Here is a 24,966-nt window from a genome sequence, read left to right as displayed (position 1 = left end):
CCCCCCCCCCCCCCCTTTTTTTTTTTTTTAAGACATTTATAGTATTGAATAAAGGGAAGACAATCTTCAGGTTCAGTGCCACACCTGCCTTGTACCTTTTATCTCCTTTCAATGTTATTAGAAGAACAGCTATTAAGATTTTGGTTCATTCATATCCTTTTCAAGTGGTTTCTTTTGTGTTCTTGCCCTTAATTCTGTCTCTCAAAATGAATCAGAGCTAAGATTTGCTGCTTTAACCCTCTGATTAAATTCAGAGGAAGAGATGCACAGCACGTGTACCTAGATTACAGAGTTAGTGGTATAGCAATCATTTTTGTGAAACATCTTTGCATTATTTATGACATTGCTAGTGATAATAAACTGATTTGTATCATATGTGTTTTAAGTATTTTGTAGCCTGTATTAAAAAAGAATATATTCCTTAACTACAGTCAACATTGTTCAGCATGCTCATTATGCTCACTATTTTGACAAACTGTGTATTTATGACATGGAATAACCTTCCAGACTGGACAAAGAATGTAGAGTAAGTATACTTAAATTAGCTAATAATTTTTAAGTAGTTTAATAATGGAATGCTAAATTAAGAGCTAGACCATGCAGTTTTACTTATCCTTGTGTGCAATACCAGTATTCTCCTTTTTCTATCCTGGAGTTTGATCCTAGCTGCAACTCAAAGCAGCATAGATCTTCAAACTCTAGGAAGGAAGGAAGCTGTGATGTTAATCTTTTTCTCTGAACAAAACTCTGATTAATACTCTTGTTCATAATGTTTGTACAAGTAATGTTTTTATGCATTCTGCCTCTTATGTTCCTTTAACACTTCTATTAAAAAAAGAAAAAAAAATGAAGAAAATAACCATTCAACCTGAAACTACTGCTTTTCAATGTTGAAGATGTTTTCTGTAGTCCCTATAAAGCACCTTCTAAAAATGCGACACACACCTTCTTTAAAGAAAATACCTCTGCTGAGGATTATAGCTTGACATTCTCAAGTCTACCTGGTCAGCCATCAAGTAACTTTAGTAAACACTAGGTTTCACTTACCCATTAATTTTATTTCTGATGTAGAAATCATACTAAAATTTTTATTTGAGCAAAAATATTTTTCTTCATGTTAGTCATGATTATTATATTTGTGCTGATATTTCAAAATCTTATGTGCCAGAAATTGCAAAAATATGTTTCAGATAAAGTAAATACATAAATAAATCAATCCAGTTACCTGGCAGAATAATGGTGGGAAAGCAGTCATAGTTTATGTGAGTTTGGAACTGCTGTTACAGTGTGTGTACTAACTACTGGTTTTGAGTTATTTTCCTTTATGCCTGTGATGTTGTATCACTGAACAATAATCTTTAACTATTACTTGGATGTTTTCTTATAGGTACACTTTTACTGGAATTTATACTTTTGAATTTCTGGTAAAAATTCTTGCAAGAGGCTTCTGTATAAATGATTTTACTTGCCTTCGTGACCCCTGGAACTGGCTTGATTTTGTTGTCATTTCCTTTGCGTAAGTATATAATTTTTTTTAAGTGAAATATCAGTTAGAACTTTTTTTTTTGAACCTGTAATAATTTTTTGGGTTATCTTAACTCATTTAATATTGATTGTAGTTGAATTGTTTTTCAACTTTTTCCATTTAACATTTTACACTAATGCAGCACACAGCAGAATTAGTAGACTATCCCACAGTACAAAAGAAAAGTTACCACTGAACAATCAATTTTAAATAGTATTTAAACAATAAAATCAGGAAAATCCATTTCATTTTTAATTTGCATTCAATGGAAATACTTAAGGGTGTGTTTCTTAGGGAAAACTTAATTGAAACAGGAAAATATGAATGCAAGTCTTTCATTTAAAGTTGCCCCTTCAAAAAAAAAAAAAGTCTGGATTACAGGTCCAGGTAAGTAGTATACACTCTACCTTAATTCTGAATAACTGTGATTTAATCCTACAGGTATATAACAGAATTTGTAAACCTAGGCAATGTTTCAGCTCTTCGAACTTTCAGAGTATTGAGAGCTTTGAAAACTATTTCTGTAATCCCAGGTAAGAAGTAACTATGTAAAATGGTAGGCCCTCTACATCACCTCTGTTTAATTTTGTGTGTGCTGTCATTGTCTTTGTGTGTGGAATCCCTCACTACAGATATGTGACAGAGTTTGTGGACCTGGGCAATGTCTCAGCGTTGAGAACATTCAGAGTTCTCCGAGCTTTGAAAACAATATCAGTCATTCCAGGTGAGAGCGAGGTTAAACACTGAGGCTGGCTGAAATTCCACAGAAGCTGAACCCATATTTTTAAGAGAAGCATCCAGGTTTTAGTCTTAACTTCAATTTGATTCCCTTTTTCTAATTCTCTAAAACACTCAGCCTCAGAGTTTAATACATTCTTGCATGAGAATTTGAATTACATAGTCTGTGTGTATTTCCATTTCATTATGTCAAATTTTGTCTCTCACAGTAAGGATCAAAACTAATTATTTTCATTTTTCTCTTACTAATATGAATGTTACTATTTATTGAAGGCATTTAGAATTGAAATTTTCAGTCTTGTAAAAGCTGAATCCCTGACAAAGACAAAAGAATAAGATAATAAAGAGTAGCATGGGAATTGCATGTTGTCTTTATTACCTTAAGATGCCTATCTTCACCAAACCACACTTCCAGCTGAATAAGATGCAATAGAATGTAATCATTAAAATTTCTACTACAATTCAATTGTGTTCTGTTTTTGTTTGCTGTAATAGAACCAATATATTGTGTATTGGAATAGGACAGTGGCAAAGGTTTGGAGCAAGAGGCATCAAGAAGAAAATGAAATGAACAATTTTCTTTACGTGTAGTTCACATGTATAGAGAGCATGAATAAAAAGTTACTTCTTCATTTGAAGAGCAGGTGCTTTGGAATGTGTACCATTCATTCCCATTCATATTTCATATTTTCAAATTAATTTGTCATGAATGATGAGATTTATTGGTACCTTTTTCCTTTGGGAAATACTTTAAGACTATTTTTGTGAATCTGTGCATGATATTTAATAGTGTGTTGGAGTAGTTCACATTGCATTTTAGCTTAGGTGAGTATTTAATATTATAATAAAAATCTGCCTATATTTGCAGGCTTGAAGACTATTGTTGGAGCCTTAATTCAGTCTGTGAAGAAGCTCTCTGATGTAATGATTTTGACTGTGTTTTGCCTGAGTGTATTTGCACTCATAGGACTGCAGCTGTTCATGGGCAATTTGAAGAATAAATGCTTGTTATGGCCATCAAAAAATTCAACGTCTTTTGAAAAATACGTAGCTCCATACTATAATGGTACAGTGTTTGACTGGACGGCATACATTGAGGATGAAAGTAAGAAATAGTGTTATAACTTGCTAAAAATTTTTGTATAAACACACACACACAAGATTACTGTTTCATTCTATAGGCTAAAAATAAAAATCAATTAAATAGGATGGCAAATAGTAGGGGGTTTATGAATTTCCTATACTTGAACTTTTGCTAGTAGTCTCTTTTGTGTGCCTCTAACAAGAGTCAGGCTCCAACTTCATTCCAGTTTTTCATGTGATACTTGCAGGTAGCATGAAGATCCCCCCCCCCCCCCCCCACTTCCTCCAAGCCCTAACAAAACCAATTTCCTTGAATTTCCTATACTTGAACTTTTGCTAGTAGTCTCTTTTGTGTGCCTCTAACAAGAGTCAGGCTCCAACTTCATTCCAGTTTTTCATGTGATACTTGTAGGTAGCATGAAGATCCCCCCCTCCCTTAGATTTCTCAAGGCTGAACAAAACCAATTCTCTTAGCCTCTCCTTCTATCTTTAGGTTATAGATAAGACAGAGAAGCACTAGATAAATATCGAAGATTTCCTAGTTAAGATGTACTTTTATTATTAGGTAGAGGTAAAAAACCAATTGCTCTCTGTGAAACCAAGAACTCGCTAGGCAAGTAGAGATTCTGGTGGGGAAGGAGATGGTTGTTACTAAAGGGGCCTGACAAAGACATCTTTATCCAGATATTTTTCAACAGTCTTAATTTCTGTAGACTGAAGTGATAACATTCAGACTGGTTCAGAAACACACAGATATTTATTTTTTTATTTGTCATTTGTAATTTGTCATTTTAAGTGATAGCACCAGTAAAGCTGTAATACACAATGAAACATGAGATGTAGTATAACGACTACTAATTGCTGAAAATTTGATTCATTTTTATGTTTGTGTTTGTGCTAGAAGTGGATTTACATGGTATTTCTCAGTAATTCACTGTAGAAGTAGTGTATTTAATAGAAAGAAATTCGTAGAATAACAAGTGCCAGCTTTCCTCCTCACTGACACAAAAGTAAAAGAAAAAACTGTTGTTTTAGGCTGAGTTTTGATGACTCATATTTCCTTCCTTAAAACCAGACATTTAAGTTCTCTGCTGTTTTCTGTATTTTCAGATTTTCTTTCTATACTTCTGAGTTGTTAAAATCCTGGAAATTCTGTGATAGTATTTACAGTTTCTGTACAATCTATCATTGTAGCTAGTTTATTTGCCTAAGAAGGGACACAAAAACGGGTGGCGATAGTGCTGTTTATCAGCTTTGTAGGCAATTTTGGCTGATAGCTTATATGCTGTAAAACACTTGTGAATTCTCTCTTCCAATACAGTATATAGATTCTCTATTTCCATTTCCCACTAAGTAGTAATCTAAAACTAAAAGACAGAACTAAAATCTTCCAGAATGTCAGTTGCTTCCTATGCTACAACCATGGACTTTGCTGGGAGTCTCTACAGAGTGCTGATGCAGGCAAGGCAGTTCCATCTAGTTGTGTTTGTATTCCCCCTTTCTCATATAACCCATTCTTAATCTTTGTATGTCTGAGTTGCATTATAATTTCACTGGGCTCATTTGTGCATCCTCCTAATACTTCTTTCAGCATATCATATGGTGGTCCACTGTGACTGAGTGTGATACCCTGTAGTGGCTTTTCTTAACATCAGTTTTCAGTTATTAAGGAACAAGGCCAGATTCAGTTGTTGAAAAGATATGCACAGATCTTGGATCCACATGTCAAAGCATTGGCACTTGGCATTTAGATCAGTATCTGAACATTTAGAATTTTGGCCAGCTCTAAAGATACTATGGAAGTAATAGGATTCTATAATCCTATTACTATGTCTAACGTTGTGTAAGTACTGTTCTTGAATGGTAGGAATTTGGCATCACTAGATTTGGTTTAAGTGTTCAGTTTAGAATCCTCCTATCTTTGTACATTCTTCATCCCCTGGACTGTTTCTGACTATTTAAATACTGAAACAGTGTTTTACCCTGTGAAAACCAAACCTTTTTGTCAGCTTGAAAGGTATGTTGAGAATATTAATTGAGGATGGCAGAAGATTATTTTAGTTGGGATAAGAGGTTTTTTTCCAGATCTCTGTCTCTTTACCAGATCTCAGTGCCTGGCTATCCTCATGGTGAAAAGTTTCTCCTTATAACCAGACAGAACTTTTTTCTCTTATTTTAAATTATGCCCATCGTCTCTCATTCTCCTGCCACCCACCAGTGAGAAGAACCTGGCTCTGTCCCCTTGATAACCTTCTTGCAGTTGCTGGATGATTTCTACCAACTCCACCAACAGCCTTCCCTTCTCCAGGCCGAACAGTGTTAGGTCCCTCAGCCTCTCCTCACAGGGTCTATGTTCCAGCCCCCTCATGACCTCAGTGACTCTCTGCTGAACTTGCTCCGCTTTATCACTGTCTTGCATTGTGGGGGGCAAAACCTGGACGTAATGTTCTAGGTACAGTCTAACGAGGGCTGAGCTGAGAGGGAGAGTCACTTCCCTCACTCTGCTAGCTGTGCTTCTGTGCACACAGCCCAGGAGGCTGTTGCCCTTCTTGGCTGCCAAGGCACACTGCTGGCTCACCTCCACCTTGCTGCCTGTCCTCCAAAACCCCCAGTGCCTCTTCTGCAGAGCTGCTCCCCAGCCGGTCAGCTCCCAGCCTGTGTCATTGAAGAGCTCTTCCTTCCGAGGTACACAGCTCTGAACTTGTCTTTGCCAAATTCTATGGGTCTCTTGTCAACCCATTCCTCCAGCCTGCCTAGGTCCCTCTGTATGGGGTCTGCCCTCAGGCATATCAACTTCTTCCCCAATTTGTTGTTGTTATTCTATCTGTATACTTTTTTTTTTTTTTAAGGACAACACAGTTGTTAATCATTAATAACAAAATATATTCCTTTATTTCTGAAGGCTACCACCTTATAATTAAAAGAAAAAAAATCTGTAGTTTAAAGTATAGCAGCAGTTATAACATTGTAATTGGAAGACCCATCTTCCTTTTACATGCTACTTTCATATTTTCAGTCACAGGATGTGCAAGTTAATGTTGCTCTGACTTCAAAGCTGTTAGCCAGCCATTGTAAATAGTTCTATTTTAAATAAGATAGGCTTTAATTGTCTGATTGCAATCTACCTACTGAATAAGAGAAAGAGTTTTAAGCTTTGTGCTTTCTTTCTCTCATTTATTGAACATCAGATTTTGGAAGGATATTGAGTGTTTGCTATGACTCAGGGAGAGAAGATGCAATTTATGATGTTCTAATAATTATTCTAGGATTTTATTTTTACATTGTGTTTTTATTTTTTTAATTTTGCAACTTTACTTACCATTATGGATGTGCCAGTATTTGAATCCATTATTTGGAAAACATGAATGGGAGATTATAAACAGTCAAATCATGATAACTTAAACGTAGGTTCACTCTCACAAAAAGAAAAATACTCCTCCTGTTCATAATAATGTAATTTCCTATTTTTCTATAGGTCATTTCTATCGCCTAGAAGGACAAAAGGATTATCTGCTTTGTGGCAATAGCTCAGATGCAGGGTAAGGTATACTGAAAATTACATACTACCTGTCTAAACTAAATGTAAAAAATATCACTCTAAACTTATAAAGCTAATTTAGCTACCTAACGTCACAGTTAATATGTGGTCATTGTTAATAGTAAGTTTAAACTTGAATGAGTAAGAACGTTAAATGAGAAGATACTTCGCTGTAAATTTCTTTTAAAAACTTGTATGTAACTAGAAAATTCCATCTCAGCAGGCAGATATTGCATTATCAATGACTGAAGAACATAATTCTTTATCATGGGTTTCATGCCATTTGTCATCTCTGAAATAGGCATGGGGCAGTGGGACTTTTGGGAAGACATATTCAGAATTCTGTGTGTGGACTCCATGCACGGCACTGTCTTATTCTTTCTTTGTGACAATTCCTAACAAAATCACATAATTCTTTATTCCAATGATATATCAGTCCATCCCTTGATTTTGGTTGGTTATGTCTTTAAACAGATATACTTAAATTTTTTTTGGTAAACATTTCACCTATATTTGTAAGTAACTATCAGATAATTCTATGTGTGTGTGTAAATAAGCATCTAATATACACAGACATATCTGAAGAGAAATCCTTATAGTGTCTTTCTATGGAGGCTTTGGAGGCAAGAACCTCTTCTACCCTTCAAGAATGGAATCATAACTGAAATAGTGTGCCTACAGTTGATATCAAGATTGGATCACCTACTGTTAAAACTAATATGTACAGTTTCAGGAGATAGAAGTATCACTGTGACAGTTATTTGCTGTTGAGGAATTGGTAGAATTTGTTAATTTGACTTGGCTAATTCACAAATCTGAAGAAACCAAGAAATCTGGTGTGCCAACCCTGCTGACAGACAAAATTCAGCATAAAATATGTATATTGACTTGCTTTTTTTTGCATGGAAGTATTCATCTCATGGAATTGCTGTGTTAAGTAAATATATTGTTTCCACTGAAGAGGTAACTGCAAAGGTAATACCAAACTGTTGGTGATAAGTTTTATTTTGTGTATAATGGTGAAAGAAGGTAGGAAGAAAGATGTTTGTTTACTTGTTTTTTAAAGAACGCTTTTTTCATTTCCTCACTAATTTTTAAAATGTTGTAAGCCACAAATAGCAGCCCCCTTCACAGAATAGATTTATTGAACCTTCATTAGAAGCTCAAGATACAATAATTTAAAAACAATTTTTTATATGCATTGCTTTGTGGGTTTTTTTTTTTCTTTTTCCTTTTTTTTCCTCCTAGCAAATGTCCAGAAGAGTTCATCTGTGTGAAAGCTGGTAGAAACCCCAACTATGGATATACCAGCTTTGACACATTCAGTTGGGCTTTCTTGTCATTGTTTCGACTGATGACACAGGACTACTGGGAAAATCTTTATCAGCTAGTAAGTGTATAGTAAAAATTGTGGTTAGTGTCTTACTGGCCCCAAATCAAACGTGAAAAGGCCATTCATATTTATATTATGTACCATTGCTATCATTAGCAATTGAAAATGAACAGTATTTATGCAAGGAAGCAAATTCAATTGCAGAATTAAACAGACATAGGCACTTGCTACAGAATCTCACATGATTTCTGAAGAGGCATATGAGGTTATTTTAATCCTTTATTTAATTTTTAAAGTGTATGTTTCATTTTGTGCCTCATGATAAGATCTTATTTTCAAAAACTTTAATATTGAGTTTAAATTGTAAAAATACTCTGTGACAGCAAAATCTGAATCTTAATTTCTATACTTTGAATCATGGTTTTGATAACTAAGAATGCATGTCCTTATAAATTACTTTTCCTACTATAGCTTTTCATTGTATCATGTGTGAAAATCTGTTAACTATAATAAATATTATCTTTTAATTATTTTATCATTTGTGCGATCTTTAATTCTTTTGGTTATTTCAAGCAGAAGGAGTGCTAATACATGGTAAGCATAGTAAGCATCCAACCTCTGATGTGTGATTTACATTAATTACTCTGATCCCACATCCATTTCAAGATTATTAGGCATTAAAAGAGGTTTGTCTCAAAGCAGCATGATCTTTAAGCGTGATTACTTAGTAATTCAGAAAGCTTGTATGATCTTCTTACAGAAGGAAGAACAACTCAATAATAGTTTTGCAGTTTTCAAACTCAGTAAATGCTTATGAACTGCATCTTCACCTGCGTCTTCAACAGATGGATCATTTCTTTTCTTCTCCTACAGACACTACGAGCTGTTGGCAAGACATACATGATATTTTTTGTTCTGGTCATTTTTCTGGGTTCCTTCTATTTGATTAACTTGATTTTGGCTGTGGTTGCCATGGCCTATGATGAACAAAATCAAGCAACTATAGTTGAAGCTGAACAGAGGGAGGCAGAGTTGCAGCAAATGCTTGAACAGTTGAGGAAGCAGCAAGAAGAAGCTCAGGTATTTCCTAACAAGAGTTTGAGCTCTAGTATATTCCTTTGCATGCTATTAATTCAAAACAAAACCAATAATTAAATTATCATATCAAAAAAGCGCTGTTCTTTTAGATACCTCACAAGTACTTTAGACTGCTTTCTCTATGGCTTTTTACTGCTTTTTTGAGTGTATAATGTCACAGCTGTGACAGGACAAGGGGTAATGGTTTTAAACTAAAACAGGATAGGTTTAGGCTGGATATAAGGAAAAAATTCTTTACAATGAGGGTGGTGAGGCACTGGAACGGGTTGCCCAGAGAGGTAGTGGAGGCCCCATCCCTGGAAACATTCAAGACCAGGTAGGACGGGGCTCTGAGCAACCTGATCTAGTTAGCGGTGTCCCTGCTCACTGCAGGGAGGTTGGACTAGATAACCTCTAAAGGTCCCTTCCAACCCAAAACATTCTATGATTCTATAAAGCATTAGTGAATGTCTGAACTGAGAACACAAAGTACTCTCCAAATCAGAATAATGTTTTTTAAATAAATATCTCTTATCTAGAGGTACTATCTATAACCTGTCATGATTACTTTCCAAATTCTCAGCTTAGAAATAATTGCAATACTTGTGCAATACTCGTCAAGCCTTGATTAGAGTTTAGAATATTTTTATCCATAAATTTCTGATTGATTTTTGCTACTTGTGTTGTCACCAGTGAATCAAAGACTGGAAGTAGTACCCAAAAGTTTTTTTCCTAAGAGCAGCTTAAGGAAGCTGTTGCTTACAGTAACAGTTAAAATTCATTTACTAAGTTAATACAAACTCAAGTATGACTTTGAGCTCTTTTGTTTGCAATTGCATTCACTCTAATTAAGAAATTTATTAATTTTCAAGTATCTTTCTAATGAACTTTGTGACACACTGCTGTACACAATGTGGGCTGGCTCCATGATAATGCAAAGCAGAACTCCATTTGAACAGCAACTTTCGAAACTGCCCTTTCATTTTAACTCCTATTAAAGAATTCCATTTGAAGTTTTGCACAAATCCATCTAGGCATTGTCGCATATCTAATAGTAATTTGATATAAATCTTAGAAATAAGGACTATAGTTTTCTTTTAAAAAATCATGTGATTTGTATAGCATCACATTAAATAATTGCTGTGGCAGGCAATAGCAGAAGCTGCAGCAGAGATGACAGAGTACAGCGGTGAAAGTGGGATTGCTGGACCGTCAGATAGTTCTTCAGAAGCATCCAAACTTAGCTCAAAAAGTGCCAAAGAAAGGAGAAATAGAAGGAAGAAAAGAAGGCAGAGGGAGCTCTCTGGAGAAGACAATGGCACAAAGGATGAAAAGCTTCCAAAATCTGAATCAGATGGCAGTATCAGAAGGAAAGGTTTCCGTTTTTCTTTTGATGGGAACAGACTTGCTTATGGGAAGCCGTTTGCATCACCCCACCAGGTACTGTGAATAGTGCAGTTGTCATTTTGGGGGTTTGTGAGATAACTGTAATGTCCAACAAACTTCACTGCAACTTGGAAAATAATACAACCAAGGAAAAATAACGTTGCGTTATTTTAAATACTGAGTTACTGTTGGTATTATTTTCTAGAGTGTATCTAAACAAGTATTTTGATCTCTCTCATTTTATTTTTTAGGGTCTGGTGGGTCTTAAACATACACAGCAGCATTATATTTTCCTAGTTAATTTGAAATAGAAATCCCTTTTTAATTCATAAAAGGGAAATTTAAGTTTAATGTATCAATGTAGAAGACTTAGGGTATTGATGTCTTTTAACATAATGCATGATCTACATAAGTGTAAATTTGTTAGAATTTCTAGAAATTCTAGATTTTTCTCTTTAATACAGAGATGGAAACTACTATGGCTTTAATGCATGTTATTGTTTTCTCTGTAATAATTGTTTTAGGTATACAGTAAATTTACCCATTCAGATGACTCTTATCTCTAATGCAGGTGTCTGAAATCTACCTAAGGCTCTGTATTAAAAGTAACAGATTCCTGGGGAATTTAAATTATTGGGGTTTTAATACATAGTCATGCTTTTTGTATATTTAAAATCTTCAGCCAGTCATTTTGTATATGTTTCCTTTGCAGTCTTTACTGAGTGTTCGTGGCTCTCTGTTTTCTCCCAGACGTAGTAGCAGAACAAGTCTTTTCAGTTTTAGAGAATATGGAAGAGAGATAGGATCTGAAAATGACTTTGCTGATGACGAGCACAGCACGTTTGAGGATAATGGGAGCAGAAGAGGTTCACTCTTTTTGCCACACAGACACAGTGAACGGCGCAGTAGTAACATTAGTCAGACTAGTAGATCATCAAGAAGGCTGCCACTATTTCCAATGAATGGGAAGATGCACAGCACTGTGGATTGCAATGGGGTGGTTTCCCTAGTGGATGGACCACCAGGTCTGTTGTCGCCTACTGGACAGCTTCTGCCAGAGGTGATAATTGATAAACCGACAACTGATGACAATGTAAGAAAGTTTTAAATGACTCCAGATTTCACGACCTTTCTTTATTGCGCCAGACAATATTTGAATGGAGTGAAATGCTTTGAAAATGGTCGAGAAGTTGTGAATGCTTTTGCATATCTTACTGTAATGAAATGGGTTTATGGTGGCTCACTCAAAAGTGAGAGGCTGAAGCACAAAAATGAAAGAGAAAAAAGTAGCTCATTTTTATATATCTGCAAAGATATGCATGCACGTGCATAGTGAATTAAATTAGTAATATTCCATTGCTAAATCTGTTTTAGGACCCAAAATACAGTGCTCAGCTTTCTAAACATTGTGCACATTATTATGTTGGTTTGATTTTTTCTTTCTTTATGGTTTTAGCATCCCTTTAAATGTATTTCTTAATTCTCTATCAGTAATCAGCTGGTTCTGCTTTTTTCTCCTGCCCATATATGGGGTATTGTGCAAATGTAGCATAGCCTTTAAGATTATACTTATATTTTAGAAGCTCTGAAAGCTTTTTTCTTCTGGGTCTCAAGAGGTGATCTGAGTTTTTCACTGCCTAGGATCAGGGTATAATTAAAAAAAAAAGTACCTGCAAATTCATCCATTTGTCCCTCTGATAAGTTTTCCCTTTTCCCTCAGGCTGCTCTAGGAGTGGAGCAGAGGAATCTGTTGCATGTTTTTTCCTAGAAACCTTTTATTGAAACAAAAATTTTTACACAGGTCACAGCATCTGAAAGTACATCAGCCAGATTCCTTCCAGCTATAATCTTCTTGCAGTTTATTATACTTTCACTTTTATGCATTTATATAATTTACTGAAAAAAAATCTACCCATGCTCATATATTCAAAACTTCTTTATAATTGGGGTGTGTTTAATGATGTAACTATAACACAGCTTTCAATTTTTCAATAAAATACTTTGATCTAAAACTGAATACTTTTTTTAAAGTCAGATATCTTTCATTTCTTCAGTTGAAATTCATAAAATAAATCATAGATGAGAGCTATTCAATGTAAAAGATACCTTTTAATTTAGTTTTGAATGGGTATAGAAATCAAGACTGATCTATAAAAATTACTTTTAGAGAATAGTTGTTATTGCAGAAAACTTGCTAGCATAAATCACTTCTTATAAATACCTTGTGACTGAACTAGTTTAGAAGTGAAATATTGGTAGAGAAAGCACGGAACTGGGAATTTTTCCAGTTCCAGTGCTGCAACAGTCTTGGTTTGTATCCTTGGCTATGACCTCCTCCAAAATTTCTTTGTTTCTAATGTGGAGTTAATAGTAGTTAACTATAATGCAATGGTAATCTGGGAACTAAATATGAAAATCTTCTTCTAGTGTTTTATAAGTATTAACAATATTCAGAAGTATAACATAAAAATAGCCATATAAAAAATACTAGGCTTACATTATATGTATAATGGAAAAAAAACCTGATTTAACAGCACTTAAATATTTAACGGCTTTATATATTATTAAGTCATTGAAACTGAAGAGTCTTTCTGGTACCTGTTTTGCAGTATTTTTAAAGTTTAATTTATGCCCGTCTTATTTATTTATTTTTATAGAGCACTACTACAGAAACAGAAATAAAAAAGAGGCGTACAAGTTCATATCTATCACAAATACGATGGAAGGTGTGTTATAACTGCTGATTAGTGCACTTTCTTGACATAGTCTTAGACTTGCTAGAAGGTATTGTATCACAGTGCAAATACAGAAGACAAAAAATATGTAACCATTGCAAATATATAAACTGAATAACAGAACAAATGTGCATGTACATAGTGAAAGAAAAAATGAAGGAATCTGATAAGCAGGCTAAACTACAAAACACATTCTAATTAAAATAGATAATGTGTATGTGTTTTATACTAGTTGTTCATGTTTAGCAATACAATTATTGGAAGAAATGCCTTGTGATGAATTTTCCACTAACTGTACTGTAAAAAGTTACAGAAAATTAAAGGCCAGGCCTTACTTAATAACAAGGAAATTTATAGTAGGATTATTTGGAACAGTGAAATTATTACCAGTGAAATTCTTGAAAAAGCTTGAATAGTTTTCAAAAACCTATTCATGGTGAAATTAATCTTATGTTTCCTGAAAATAAATAATTACTCATTTGAGAGGACTGTGAAATGGGAAGTTTTACTGAGAAAACTATCCCTAAACATAAGCATAAATAGTTGTGGGTTTGGGTTTTTTTTTTGTTGGTGGTGGTTTTGGGTTTTTTTGAGCAAGATCATATGATATTAAAAATAGGCAACTTTTTCAATTATTAGCTCAAAACTCTTGAGGTTTTTCTTCTAAAATCCTTTTAGTCAGCATCAATAAGTTAAGTTCCTGGAAATATGAGGAGTTTCCTTTAAACATCCTTAATGGTTCCAGGGATAAAGATTAAAACCTGAAAAAACAGATGAACAAAAATTTATCTTCTCTTTCTCCAAAACTTGTTCACTCTACATTTCTTTTTTTCCCAGAACTTGAAGAATCCAGGCAAAAATGTCCACCTTGCTGGTATAAGTTTGCCCATACTTTCTTAATTTGGAATTGTTGGGAGCCCTGGTTAAAAGTAAAGAATGTAGTTGAATTTATTGTAATGGACCCACTTGTTGATCTGGCTATCACTGTTTGCATAATTTTAAACACGCTGTTTATGGCCATGGAACATTATCCAATGACTACCGAATTCAATAATGTACTTAAAATAGGAAATCAGGTAAGTCCATCAAACTATATCATTTGATACAGTTGGAACATTGTTTCTCTTTGAAATAGAATTACTTTTATTATTTTGATTATCATCCCATAAAATAAATGTTAAAGGTTTAATTGTACTAAAAATAGTTGAAAAATACCATTTGAGATATGTTGTATTTAAGAGTTTGATTTCTGTATTAAAATTTCTGCAAACAGAATTCTTAACAACCAGAGTTTGAATGACATGAAACTACAAGAAATCTGACTTGTTTTTCTTTAGTATTATGAAAAAAAGTAGCAGCCAAGTTAGATCCTTTCTAATGTAAGTATCATTAATAACACAAGAAGACTTGGGTGTTAGTTTGGATTATTACTTTGCACTGGTATTTTTTGTGTTATTTTTGTATTTCCATGAAGGATGTTGCTTTGATTTGGTCCAGGAAGGCAAAGAATGTGTGACTTACTCCAAGAGTGCCTGTTCACTTGTGGACAGTCTGTAGGTCGGGTTTGGGGTGGTTGGTTTGTTTTATCTGCTATATTTCTTATTCTACAGTTATGGTAAGTGGCAATTCTGGTAATTGTGATGTAGCAAAATAATAAAACAATTTGATTATTAGAATATATGAAATTGTAGTACATGTTGGGAAGGTATCAGGTTTCAGTTCAGAGTTGTTAATGTGTCAATGTTGGAATTTTATATTGATATTTTTAACCAATTCAGACATAGTTCGATGTTTTCACCTTAGCCTGGAGTCAGAGATCACTGTCTAAGACAATCACGTCATGTTGCTGTTTAAAATATATTCAGGATGAATTTGAGGAGAAAGACAGGGAACATGAATAGGTGCAGCTCTATAGCTGTTGCAGAGGGTTGTCTTGTGATGTGATCATGCCTGCATGTTTTACCCAGGAAACAACCATTTTTTCCTTTCACATGTAATGAAGTAGCTTAATATTAATCTAATTTTGAGCTGTGTGAGTGTAAGTGTACCTTTGTGCTGATAAGAATTTGTGTTTACTCTGTCAGCTAAAATGCCATTATTACAGAGGCGTAGTTTCAGCAGTTGATTTCTTGCTTTTTGAACTGTGTAGCACTGTCTTTTAAAGACTGTCATATGTTCGTGATTTTTTTTTAAAGTTTTTTTGTCTTTCTAGTAAAAGGTAATAATGTATGCAGTTCTGTAGATACTGGTGGTCATACATCTACCATAAATACAGTGAATTTACTCCCTTTTCAGAGGCGTTGTTTGCCTTTAGCTTCACAAGACATCAGAGGCAGAAAGGAGTTTTACTTCAAACATGAGCCTCGCTATAATTGGCCTTTTTTTGGCAGCTAGAAAGAGGAGATATGCTTACTGTACCTCTGAGTTCTCATGATGACTTCATTTAGTAGCACATCACTCTCCAATTTATGACACACTCATAGTTTTCCACTCACCTTTGTTAAAGCAGCTTCCACTGTGGCAAGAGTGCTGAGGAAAGTTCCTTTACTCAGATGTACGACAGATAGGAGGAGCAAACAGGAGGCCTGTTAGGAATAGTTTTTCTTCACTAGTTACTAAATATATCTTGTGTTTCACTAACGTTAACAGGCAGATTTATGCTACAGCTCATTTTGATGTTGCCACTTACCTTCTCTGTGAGGTTCAGCTTGTGATAGTTTTTCTTACTGACATCCTGCTGTAAGAGGGTTCTTACTTCTTTCTTACGTTATTCTTTGTCTGCTGGTTCAACTTATTCATACTCACCTATAAAGTAACAATAAACATTCTTCCTTCAGGTTTTTACTGGAATTTTTGCAGCAGAAATGGTTCTCAAGATAATTGCCATGCATCCTTTCTATTATTTCCAAGTTGGCTGGAATATTTTCGATAGTTTTATAGTTACCCTTAGTTTGGTGGAGCTTTTTCTGTCAACTGTGGATGGATTATCCGTTCTCCGATCATTCAGATTGGTAAATAAATGAGTGATAATAATATATCTGTATTATGTTTGTATTTTAACTGTACTTGTGTAAATAAGATTCCTTTTAGTAATATTACGTCTATTTTTTGCTGTCACAGGGTATCTCTGCAAGCATGTTTTACAAAATTATTTATGATATCAGTGAATAGTGTGTGCTGTTTTATGGTTCAGAAGCAACTAAATATTTTTTAACTGTTTTAACATGGATGGGTAAAGCACAGTGAAGCGTATAATTTATTTAGTGCATATTGAGAGATATAAATAAATAAAACATTTGTAGTCTTCTGTCTACTTCCATATCTGGAAATTGCAAAAAGACTAGAAATGTTCTTTTAAAATGTAGGAATTACAAAATTCTTACTTTTTTCATTTTCTTTTCCCCTTGGCAAAAAAAGGGAATGCTTTATTTTATTAGAAAAACATTTTACTTTAAAAATGAGAAATGAGCTATGAGACATTCTTTCTCGGTGGTATCTTTCAGTTTTGCGTTTCCATTTTGCTTTTATCTGAAAACAAAAAAATATTTAATAACTTTTTTATTTGGGGTGGTTTATGGCTAAGAAAGAGTCTGAATTATACTTTTTCCCCTTTATAAGTTGAAAAGCTTAACCTACAGATTGTGTTTGGCTTTTATTTCCAGACTGTGGGTCTGTCTGATCCATTTTAAATTTGTTGGAGGCAATGTTCTTTTGGAAGATCCCATTCTTCGAGGATTTCGGAGTCCTTTATTTTCCTTCAGTAGAATCCTGTTGAGCTTTATTGGTTGTTTTTTTTAATTTGTTTCTGCACATAATGGTTGAGATGTATGCCATGTTCACTATCCGAACAAATTCAACCATTGTGCTGTTTCTTTCATGTAGAAAAGAACACAGATGTGCTACACAAAAAAAGTGTGAAGTCTAAAATTTATTAAGCTTTATAAGTGTGGATTTTATGGGACTCCTGTTTCTGTGTAAGTTATGGTGGTTGGAATCATGTTGAAGTTTCTTATTTTTCTTATTGCTGAGAGTTACTAGTTCATAATCTATTTCTATAGTGGTTTTGTAACTACTGCAAATAATGTCTCTGTATTTTTGTTTTTCAGTTGCGAGTTTTCAAATTGGCAAAATCTTGGCCAACTCTAAATATGCTGATAAAAATTATTGGTAACTCAGTGGGGGCTCTGGGTAATCTGACCCTGGTGCTGGCCATCATTGTGTTCATTTTTGCTGTGGTTGGGATGCAGCTGTTTGGGAAAAGCTACAAGGAATGTGTCTGCAAGATCTCTAAGGACTGTGAACTTCCACGCTGGCACATGCATGATTTTTTCCACTCTTTCTTGATTGTGTTTCGAGTGCTGTGTGGAGAATGGATAGAAACGATGTGGGACTGCATGGAGGTTGCAGGCCAACCCATGTGCCTTACGGTCTTCATGATGGTCATGGTGATTGGAAACCTAGTGGTATGTAGCCAAAATAATTTGAGAATTCATTTAGAGAAAGAATGGTTACAGAACCAGTAATTAGGTTTTTTAAAGCATTATTAAATGTGTTATTTAAATCTGTTTTTACAACTTTGAATTTGTTACAAGTATGGGTTCTGAAATAGAGATTTCTACTTGTTAGATTTCTGATCCTATATAGAATCCTCAGCTTGGAGTATGGGCCCCCTCAGGGGCCTGGAATGCAATTCAGAGGATGTGGGTGAGAGAGAGAAGCATCGTGTGTTCAGGTTGTTGTGGACTCCTCCTGATTACCTAAGGAGAGAAAGAGAGTAGAGCAAAGGGGCCCCAAGTGTTATGCTCCCAGGATGGGAGTTTGCTGTTTGTAGAAGAGGACATAGCAGGGCCTTTTCTCCCAACTGATTGAGGCATCGCTTCCAATCATGTATAGCCAGGTTGTTTGTTTGTTTTTTTTTTTTAACTACTTCTTCTCTCTCCTGTCTCAAAGACTGCTTGAACATTCTTAGACTCTGAAATTTAAGCTATTTTGAGCCCTGCTTGCTGCACAGGCAACTTTTTACACAAATGGAGTAAGGAAACTTGAATTGGAAGGCAGCAGTTCTGCAGAAAAAAACAGATTCAAATACTTCACATTTTCTTTCACCTCTTCATCTTTTTGTTTCCTATTTCTTAAGTGCTTTTTACAGACACTTTTAAAGCAGTCTGTGTTATATCTTCTTTTTCTCTTTCAAAGGAAAGCATTAGCTCTGTACCAGTTTGTACATTACTGTGTAGAAATTTGTCTTTTAAAACATATTTTATATTTATTAACTCGCCAGTATTTGAGGTCTTCATTTCTCCGCCTTTTGCTCTGCTTTTCTCATTGCCTACTGAGTCTTCCTTTATTATTCTACATCTTTTCTTTAGGCAACTGTCAGTAGCAGAAGAGGTTTTAAATTACCCATCCTGGAGGCATTCTTTAGGAATAAAATACCTAACAACAGGAAAAAGCTAATTATCTTTAAACCAGTTGTGCATTACTACTGGTAGCACAGACACTTGCTCCAGGATTTTCTACAAATCTATTGTCTTATAATGAAGAGAACTGTGAAATTGATTGGCCAAACAAAACATCCTTCTTAAATAGTTTTCTAAACTAGAAGATAGAACTTTGTGGAATGAAGCATCCGTCTCTCTCTGAATTTTTCCACAGTATTTACTGTATTCTGATTTTATACCATAGCTCTTTTAGAATTTCTTATATGAGTAAACAATCCCTGCTGTATGTTCAGGGTTCTGTTATCCAGTTGTCTTTCTGTGTTCTCAACACATAGTTCTACCCTGTTGTCTTCAAAGCTGCATAGAAGAACTGATCTGAAGGCTTTAAGAGCTGGTACTCTGCTTCTTTGGCTATCCTACTATCATTTGGGCTCCTGGTAAACTCTGGGCTTGTATAACTGATATTTATTCTATGTTTTTTCTTGCTGTGGGAAGAGGATGACTTGGGGGTTAGGAGACAAGGTGTGCTTCACATTTTTTAAATCGCAGACAGCAGAATATTTATGTGAGTTTGGACCAGTATTTAAAAAAGCTGTTTTCTGCACAGATCAGCTGTGTCTTCTGTTGCAGAGTGCTTCCTATGCCAGAAAAGTAAACATTTTGAATCTGTTCAGTCAGTACCAAAGAATCATTAATTTCTGACCTTCTACAGACACAAGCAGAAAAAGAGTTTACAAGCGTCTTCATAGTCATACAGCGATGCAAAACCACAAAAAAACCTGCACTGCGGTATAGGGCAGGTGGTGTGCTTAAATTGCATTTCCATTTTATTTACTGTGTAATTTCCAGAATCATATACAGCAAGGGAAAATACGAAGCCTAAGGTGATGGAAGAAGCATGTGAATGAAAAACTAAATGAGAAAATTCAGTTGTATTTTCTTTATTTTTTTTTTTTTTGTTAGGTATTAAACCTTTTTCTGGCCTTGCTGCTGAGTTCATTTAGTTCAGACAGCCTTTCTCCTACAGAGGATGATAATGAAATGAACAACTTACAGATTGCTGTTGCAAGAATTCAGAAGGGAATAAATTATGTGAAGAAAAAAGCAGGTGAATGTGTCCGAAAGTCTTGTTGGAGAAAACAAGCTGTTGTAAATCAAAGAACAGCAACAGATCAGTTGAATGATGAGAGAGACCATTGCATTTCCAATTGTACCATTGCTGAAATAAGGAGAGATATGAATTATCACAAAAATGAGAATGGAATGACCACTGTTATAGCTGGCAGTGATTATACAACGTTCATAAACAACCCAAACCTTACTGTTACAGTACCAATAGCTGTTGGAGAATCTGATTTTGAACATCTAAATACAGAGGAGTTTAGCAGTGACTCTGATTTGGAGGAAAGCAAGGAGGTAAGATTTAAATATTTTATATTTTGTATGAATTAATTATACCAATTGTATTCTTTCATAGTATGGCTCTTCCTGCTTAGAAATAGGAAGCAATTGTGATTTAAGATTGTTGGACTGTACTGAGAGTGAATAAACTGAAGTGGGAAAGTGGAGCTAGAGAGCATAGGAAATCCAGGCAGAACTGTATAAACACATATGAACCCATTTATAAAAGGGTTTTGAAAAACAAGCTTTTCCAAATTTTTAGTTGGATAGACAAACTAGTATATATGTATAGAGTAAACAGAGACAAAAGACATGGGGTTTTGTATATAATCCTAATGTTTCCTTGAAATATGAAAGTAAAATGCTATTTTAAAAGATTAGAGGAGATATTAATAAAGAATATTAATACCCTTTGCATCTGATTTTTAAAGCTCACTGAATTCTACAGAAATCAGCATTATTTGTACTGGATAACTAACAGAGGTGCTAACTCAGGCTAATGAGAGCAATAACAATGGTTTTCAATTTCTGAAGTTAAAATTATGGGGGAAAAGCAAGGGAATATCAGTATTATAAGGTGAATATGTCAAGTAAAAATTATGAGAAAAAAATAGAATTACTGAATGAAAAAATATTCATTTCTTGCTTGGTTGTGGGAGTTTTGAACCAGTTACTTCAAAGGCAACTGCTTGACCTTAAACTGGGTCAGCTTTAGGAAAGCAGTCATTTGTCAGCAGCTGCTGACTGAGGGGGGAAGTGAGAAACACTTTGAAAATTCAGATCGCTATGCTGTGGCTCCAGTGCAGACTGTGTCTGGTATCAACTCCCCTGGCACCTGAAGACACAAGGACATTAATGGAGTGACACTGCTTGTGCAGACAGCCATACTCCAGCTTGGATTGCTTTGTCTGGATTGTTTTGTTTTCTTTTGGGGGGTTTTGCGTTCTTTTCTTTTCTTTTCTTTTTTTTTTTTTTTTTTTTTTTTTTTTTTTTTTTTTTTTGATTGGTTGTGGTCTTTTACAGTTTTGGTGGTTTTGTTTTGAACTGGCAATGAATTTGCCCATATTCTTTCCAAATTTTACAAATGTTTGTTCTAGCAAAGCATAGTTAAATTAAACTGAAATTTGAAGGTGTATTAAACTGATTCTTTAGGCGTTTAATCTATTTCTATAGTGGTTTTGTAACTACTGCAAATAATGTCTCTGTATTTTTGTTTTTCAGTTGCGAGTTTTCAAATTGGCAAAATCTTGGCCAACTCTAAATATGCTGATAAAAATTATTGGTAACTCAGTGGGGGCTCTGGGTAATCTGACCCTGGTGCTGGCCATCATTGTGTTCATTTTTGCTGTGGTTGGGATGCAGCTGTTTGGGAAAAGCTACAAGGAATGTGTCTGCAAGATCTCTAAGGACTGTGAACTTCCACGCTGGCACATGCATGATTTTTTCCACTCTTTCTTGATTGTGTTTCGAGTGCTGTGTGGAGAATGGATAGAAACGATGTGGGACTGCATGGAGGTTGCAGGCCAACCCATGTGCCTTACGGTCTTCATGATGGTCATGGTGATTGGAAACCTAGTGGTATGTAGCCAAAATAATTTGAGAATTCATTTAGAGAAAGAATGGTTACAGAACCAGTAATTAGGTTTTTTAAAGCATTATTAAATGTGTTATTTAAATCTGTTTTTACAACTTTGAATTTGTTACAAGTATGGGTTCTGAAATAGAGATTTCTACTTGTTAGATTTCTGATCCTATATAGAATCCTCAGCTTGGAGTATGGGCCCCCTCAGGGGCCTGGAATGCAATTCAGAGGATGTGGGTGAGAGAGAGAAGCATCGTGTGTTCAGGTTGTTGTGGACTCCTCCTGATTACCTAAGGAGAGAAAGAGAGTAGAGCAAAGGGGCCCCAAGTGTTATGCTCCCAGGATGGGAGTTTGCTGTTTGTAGAAGAGGACATAGCAGGGCCTTTTCTCCCAACTGATTGAGGCATCGCTTCCAATCATGTATAGCCAGGTTGTTTGTTTGTTTGTTTTTTTTAACTACTTCTTCTCTCTCCTGTCTCAAAGACTGCTTGAACATTCTTAGACTCTGAAATTTAAGCTATTTTGAGCCCTGCTTGCTGCACAGGCAACTTTTTACACAAATGGAGTAAGGAAACTTGAATTGGAAGGCAGCAGTTCTGCAGAAAAAAACAGATTCAAATACTTCACATTTTCTTTCACCTCTTCATCTTTTTGTTTCCTATTTCTTAAGTGCTTTTTACAGACACTTTTAAAGCAGTCTGTGTTATATCTTCTTTTTCTCTTTCAAAGGAAAGCATTAGCTCTGTACCAGTTTGTACATTACTGTGTAGAAATTTGTCTTTTAAAACATATTTTATATTTATTAACTCGCCAGTATTTGAGGTCTTCATTTCTCCGCCTTTTGCTCTGCTTTTCTCATTGCCTACTGAGTCTTCCTTTATTATTCTACATCTTTTCTTTAGGCAACTGTCAGTAGCAGAAGAGGTTTTAAATTACCCATCCTGGAGGCATTCTTTAGGAATAAAATACCTAACAACAGGAAAAAGCTAATTATCTTTAAACCAGTTGTGCATTACTACTGGTAGCACAGACACTTGCTCCAGGATTTTCTACAAATCTATTGTCTTATAATGAAGAGAACTGTGAAATTGATTGGCCAAACAAAACATCCTTCTTAAATAGTTTTCTAAACTAGAAGATAGAACTTTGTGGAATGAAGCATCCGTCTCTCTCTGAATTTTTCCACAGTATTTACTGTATTCTGATTTTATACCATAGCTCTTTTAGAATTTCTTATATGAGTAAACAATCCCTGCTGTATGTTCAGGGTTCTGTTATCCAGTTGTCTTTCTGTGTTCTCAACACATAGTTCTACCCTGTTGTCTTCAAAGCTGCATAGAAGAACTGATCTGAAGGCTTTAAGAGCTGGTACTCTGCTTCTTTGGCTATCCTACTATCATTTGGGCTCCTGGTAAACTCTGGGCTTGTATAACTGATATTTATTCTATGTTTTTTCTTGCTGTGGGAAGAGGATGACTTGGGGGTTAGGAGACAAGGTGTGCTTCACATTTTTTAAATCGCAGACAGCAGAATATTTATGTGAGTTTGGACCAGTATTTAAAAAAGCTGTTTTCTGCACAGATCAGCTGTGTCTTCTGTTGCAGAGTGCTTCCTATGCCAGAAAAGTAAACATTTTGAATCTGTTCAGTCAGTACCAAAGAATCATTAATTTCTGACCTTCTACAGACACAAGCAGAAAAAGAGTTTACAAGCGTCTTCATAGTCATACAGCGATGCAAAACCACAAAAAAACCTGCACTGCGGTATAGGGCAGGTGGTGTGCTTAAATTGCATTTCCATTTTATTTACTGTGTAATTTCCAGAATCATATACAGCAAGGGAAAATACGAAGCCTAAGGTGATGGAAGAAGCATGTGAATGAAAAACTAAATGAGAAAATTCAGTTGTATTTTCTTTATTTTTTTTTTTTTTGTTAGGTATTAAACCTTTTTCTGGCCTTGCTGCTGAGTTCATTTAGTTCAGACAGCCTTTCTCCTACAGAGGATGATAATGAAATGAACAACTTACAGATTGCTGTTGCAAGAATTCAGAAGGGAATAAATTATGTGAAGAAAAAAGCAGGTGAATGTGTCCGAAAGTCTTGTTGGAGAAAACAAGCTGTTGTAAATCAAAGAACAGCAACAGATCAGTTGAATGATGAGAGAGACCATTGCATTTCCAATTGTACCATTGCTGAAATAAGGAGAGATATGAATTATCACAAAAATGAGAATGGAATGACCACTGTTATAGCTGGCAGTGATTATACAACGTTCATAAACAACCCAAACCTTACTGTTACAGTACCAATAGCTGTTGGAGAATCTGATTTTGAACATCTAAATACAGAGGAGTTTAGCAGTGACTCTGATTTGGAGGAAAGCAAGGAGGTAAGATTTAAATATTTTATATTTTGTATGAATTAATTATACCAATTGTATTCTTTCATAGTATGGCTCTTCCTGCTTAGAAATAGGAAGCAATTGTGATTTAAGATTGTTGGACTGTACTGAGAGTGAATAAACTGAAGTGGGAAAGTGGAGCTAGAGAGCATAGGAAATCCAGGCAGAACTGTATAAACACATATGAACCCATTTATAAAAGGGTTTTGAAAAACAAGCTTTTCCAAATTTTTAGTTGGATAGACAAACTAGTATATATGTATAGAATAAACAGAGACAAAAGACATGGGGTTTTGTATATAATCCTAATGTTTCCTTGAAATATGAAAGTAAAATGCTATTTTAAAAGATTAGAGGAGATATTAATAAAGAATATTAATACCCTTTGCATCTGATTTTTAAAGCTCACTGAATTCTACAGAAATCAGCATTATTTGTACTGGATAACTAACAGAGGTGCTAACTCAGGCTAATGAGAGCAATAACAATGGTTTTCAATTTCTGAAGTTAAAATTATGGGGGAAAAGCAAGGGAATATCAGTATTATAAGGTGAATATGTCAAGTAAAAATTATGAGAAAAAAATAGAATTACTGAATGAAAAAATATTCATTTCTTGCTTGGTTGTGGGAGTTTTGAACCAGTTACTTCAAAGGCAACTGCTTGACCTTAAACTGGGTCAGCTTTAGGAAAGCAGTCATTTGTCAGAAGCTGCTGACTGAGGGG

The 24,966-nt window shown here is 35.0% G+C and overlaps 1 protein-coding gene across 6 annotated transcripts in view; it reads left to right on the top strand.

Annotated features, from left to right (window-relative positions):
• The window catches only part of LOC104128033 (sodium channel protein type 2 subunit alpha), a 53,815-nt gene that overhangs the window by 2,469 nt on the left and 26,380 nt on the right, over positions 1 to 24,966 (top strand). Inside the window, exons 2-17 of one of the 6 annotated variants that reach the window (XM_009640748.1) lie at positions 33 to 151; positions 437 to 526; positions 1,388 to 1,516; positions 1,967 to 2,058; positions 3,132 to 3,368; positions 6,822 to 6,885; positions 8,133 to 8,274; positions 9,091 to 9,297; positions 10,444 to 10,734; positions 11,393 to 11,740; positions 13,338 to 13,386; positions 13,441 to 13,469; positions 14,189 to 14,491; positions 16,253 to 16,426; positions 17,522 to 17,878; positions 19,820 to 20,272. In XM_009640748.1, coding sequence (XP_009639043.1) covers positions 33 to 151; positions 437 to 526; positions 1,388 to 1,516; positions 1,967 to 2,058; positions 3,132 to 3,368; positions 6,822 to 6,885; positions 8,133 to 8,274; positions 9,091 to 9,297; positions 10,444 to 10,734; positions 11,393 to 11,740; positions 13,338 to 13,386; positions 13,441 to 13,469; positions 14,189 to 14,491; positions 16,253 to 16,426; positions 17,522 to 17,878; positions 19,820 to 20,272 — 3,084 coding nt within the window. Of the gene's footprint in view, positions 1 to 32; positions 165 to 431; positions 527 to 1,387; positions 1,517 to 1,966; positions 2,059 to 2,157; positions 2,250 to 3,131; positions 3,369 to 6,821; positions 6,886 to 8,132; positions 8,275 to 9,090; positions 9,298 to 10,443; positions 10,735 to 11,392; positions 11,774 to 13,337; positions 13,407 to 13,440; positions 13,470 to 14,188; positions 14,492 to 16,252; positions 16,427 to 17,521; positions 17,879 to 19,819; positions 20,273 to 24,966 lie in introns of all 6 variants that reach the window. The other 5 variants (XM_035896186.1, XM_009640749.1, XM_035896184.1 and 2 more) reach the window with 5 other exon arrangements.

Source organism: Egretta garzetta, unplaced genomic scaffold (genome assembly GCF_000687185.1).
Source record: "Egretta garzetta isolate BGI_Z169 unplaced genomic scaffold, ASM68718v1 scaffold16, whole genome shotgun sequence".
In the NCBI taxonomy this organism is placed as follows: Eukaryota; Metazoa; Chordata; class Aves; order Pelecaniformes; family Ardeidae; genus Egretta; species Egretta garzetta.
The sequence above is the reverse complement of the archived record's forward strand: the minus strand, read 5'-3'. Positions and strand labels throughout refer to the sequence as shown.